At 37.0% G+C, this 2594-nt stretch overlaps 1 protein-coding gene across 1 annotated transcript; it reads right to left on the reverse strand.

Annotated features, from left to right (window-relative positions):
* Nucleotides 1-2165: 2165 nt before the first annotated feature.
* On the reverse strand, nucleotides 2166-2321 carry K441DRAFT_575680 (uncharacterized protein; the record flags this gene model as incomplete). The annotated part of the gene is made up of 1 exon (XM_067644176.1): nucleotides 2166-2321. A coding segment is annotated over one exon (156 nt), but the record flags the coding sequence as incomplete, so codon positions are not given.
* Nucleotides 2322-2594: the final 273 nt, after the last annotated feature.

Consider the following 2594-nt stretch of genomic DNA (forward strand, 5'->3'; position numbering starts at 1 on the left):
CGAGGGTAGTAAAGGGAGGAAGTGCGGGGAGAAGGCAAGCAGGCTATTTCTTTAAGTAGATACTAGCTTTTCCATATGGGCTATGCCATATTAAATTAACGTAAGTGCTAATAAGCTTTGCTAAAGCTTATGTCCCGTTTCTGCCCCTTTAGAATAATAGATGGGGTATAATAGGGATTGCTTAAGCGAACAGAGCTTCTTTAAAGCGGTAATATGATAGGGTCTAAGCGAGGTGGGAACGCCGCCAAAAGCGGCGGCTAATAACCCCCAAAAATAGATGCATTCCCACCACCATATATATTTACGTAGTTATTTCTAATCTAAAGATTATATAATCTTAAATATCCTATAAATAGGATATAGTTATAATATTATATAATTAAGTATATAAATAGCGATAATTTTAAATAATTTTATATTAAAACCTTATTAAGTATACGCGTATAGTGTTAAAGTTTATCTAGTATAAGATTTTATAATATGGCGTATTTCCATACTCCCGGAGCTTTTAGCAACACTAGCTAAGCTATATACTTAGTTAGGCCGGAGCCAAAATATCTATACTAGCTAAGGTTTTAGGGCCTTGGCTAGTACTCCCGGAGCTTTTAGTAATATAGGTTAAGCTCCAGACTTAAATTTTATAGAGGGAGTACGGAGGACTACGCAAAAAGAGATTTCTCCTTCCTTTTTCGGATAAGCGCGTTTTTAAGCGCCAAGACCTTACTAAAATCAACTTAATTAACTTAATTGAAGCTTTTAATACTAATATATTATCTATATAGCTTCTAAATTGTAGTATTTTACCGTTTAATATTTATGTAATTAATCTCGTTCCACCGCACCTTATATTCTATAGGCTTTTGAGGTTTTCGAGGCCTTAATTACCTCTGCTGCTCTTAGCTCCCTACCTAGCTTTCTACCCGTTTAACTACCTAATTGTGACCGTCTCTTTAAAGTCTTTAATTATAGAGCTGTCGATCTTTAATTAAGCCAGGGCCTTAGGTGTCTTAACGTCGATTTAGAACAACTATATTAACTAATTTTTGCCACTCTTCCTTAGTAATTTCCTTAATCTCCTTATAACTCTGCGCAGGAAGGAAGAATTACAGATAGGTGTTAGGTAGATTGCAGTAATTACGCAATATATCGTAGCCTGTTTAAAGTACCCTAACGATTATAGAAAGCTTATGATTAGCTTCCTTACGGAGCTGCTTCCGGCTTCGCTGCTTTTCTTCTACTCCCTCTCTATAATCGTTGCCTCCTTTAAGTTCTATAATCTTCTTAATATAGCGAGGGATCCTCTTAATCTACTGCTGAATTCGCCACTGCTTAAGATCTTGCTAAGCACCAAGCTAGGCCTTCTCTGCAGCTACACGGGAGGTAAGTAGGCCCTTTTTTATAGTAGCCTGTTTTAAATAGCCCCAGCAGGGCTTAATTATATTTAGATTAGGCGAATTACCTAGCTAAAGAAGACGCTGATTCTCGCAGGCATTAAAGTAGATTTAGTGGATCTTTACAATATAAGAAGTAGCCTTATCTTCTTGCACGATTATATTAGGATTTAAGCATATAAGGCTCTAGGCAAATAGAAGAAGTTTTAGTATTAAGATATTTATTAAATATTACCACTAGTTAATTCTACCTCTATCTAATTAAGTAAAAGCTCCGTACAATATTATAAACTTCCATTTAGTAGGTGCTCTGGGTATATACCTTTTATAATATAGCTCGTGTATATTCCTTTTAATGGCTTAATTCTTCTCCTAGGCCTTATACGCCTCTAGCTCTAAAGCTTTATTCCAGATCTTAATAATAGATTTTAATTCTTTAAATTCCTTCTTTATTTAAGGCTTCTAAATATAACAAGGGCCTTTAAAGTCGTATATAAAGCAACCCCAGAATATAAACTTGGAGTACCCTTTCCACCATTCTCGTACGCAGCTGCGTACGCAGGCCTTGTAAGGACGTCGCCATACTTAATAGCCCCCTTAACGGTGGCCTAAAACAATACTTATCTCATCTAACCAAATTACAGCCTTCCAATCTTCCAACGTCTAGTAGCGGTAGGCCAATGTAAATTTATATCGTTTATTCCTTATAGCTGGAGTTAATCCAGGCTTCCTTATTAGCTTTGTTTTGCAAAAGCCGTGCCTTTTAAGTATAATTTAAACGGCTAATAGTAAGAGGCCTATTTCGCGAGCGATCCTTCTAGTGCTTTTTTCACGCCTATAACGATCGCATGTAACGGCGTTAATAACTCTCTGCTTAAGATTAGGGGTAATCTTTTTCTTACGCCCCCGGCAGGGCTTATCTTTAAAGTAGTTATTAAAAAGGACCTAATCTACACGCCAGCCATTCTCTACCGCCTTTTTTAGCAGGTTGCCAATGTGTTTAGTGCTAATTCCGGTAACTTCAGTAATTACTTTTAGGGGGGTACCCAGTGCCCGCATTACTACAGCCTACGCTCTCGTTGCAAGGCCGTAGTAAGGCATCTTAGGCTCAAAAAAAGGCAGAAGGTGTGTATAGAGGACATTATAAGCGATTAAGTAAATAGATTATATTACAAAGTTAGTATAGAGTTGCTTTTTACAACC

The sequence above is a fragment of the Cenococcum geophilum genome (assembly GCF_001692895.1).
Source record: "Cenococcum geophilum 1.58 unplaced genomic scaffold K441scaffold_40, whole genome shotgun sequence".
Classification (NCBI taxonomy): domain Eukaryota; kingdom Fungi; phylum Ascomycota; class Dothideomycetes; order Gloniales; family Gloniaceae; genus Cenococcum; species Cenococcum geophilum.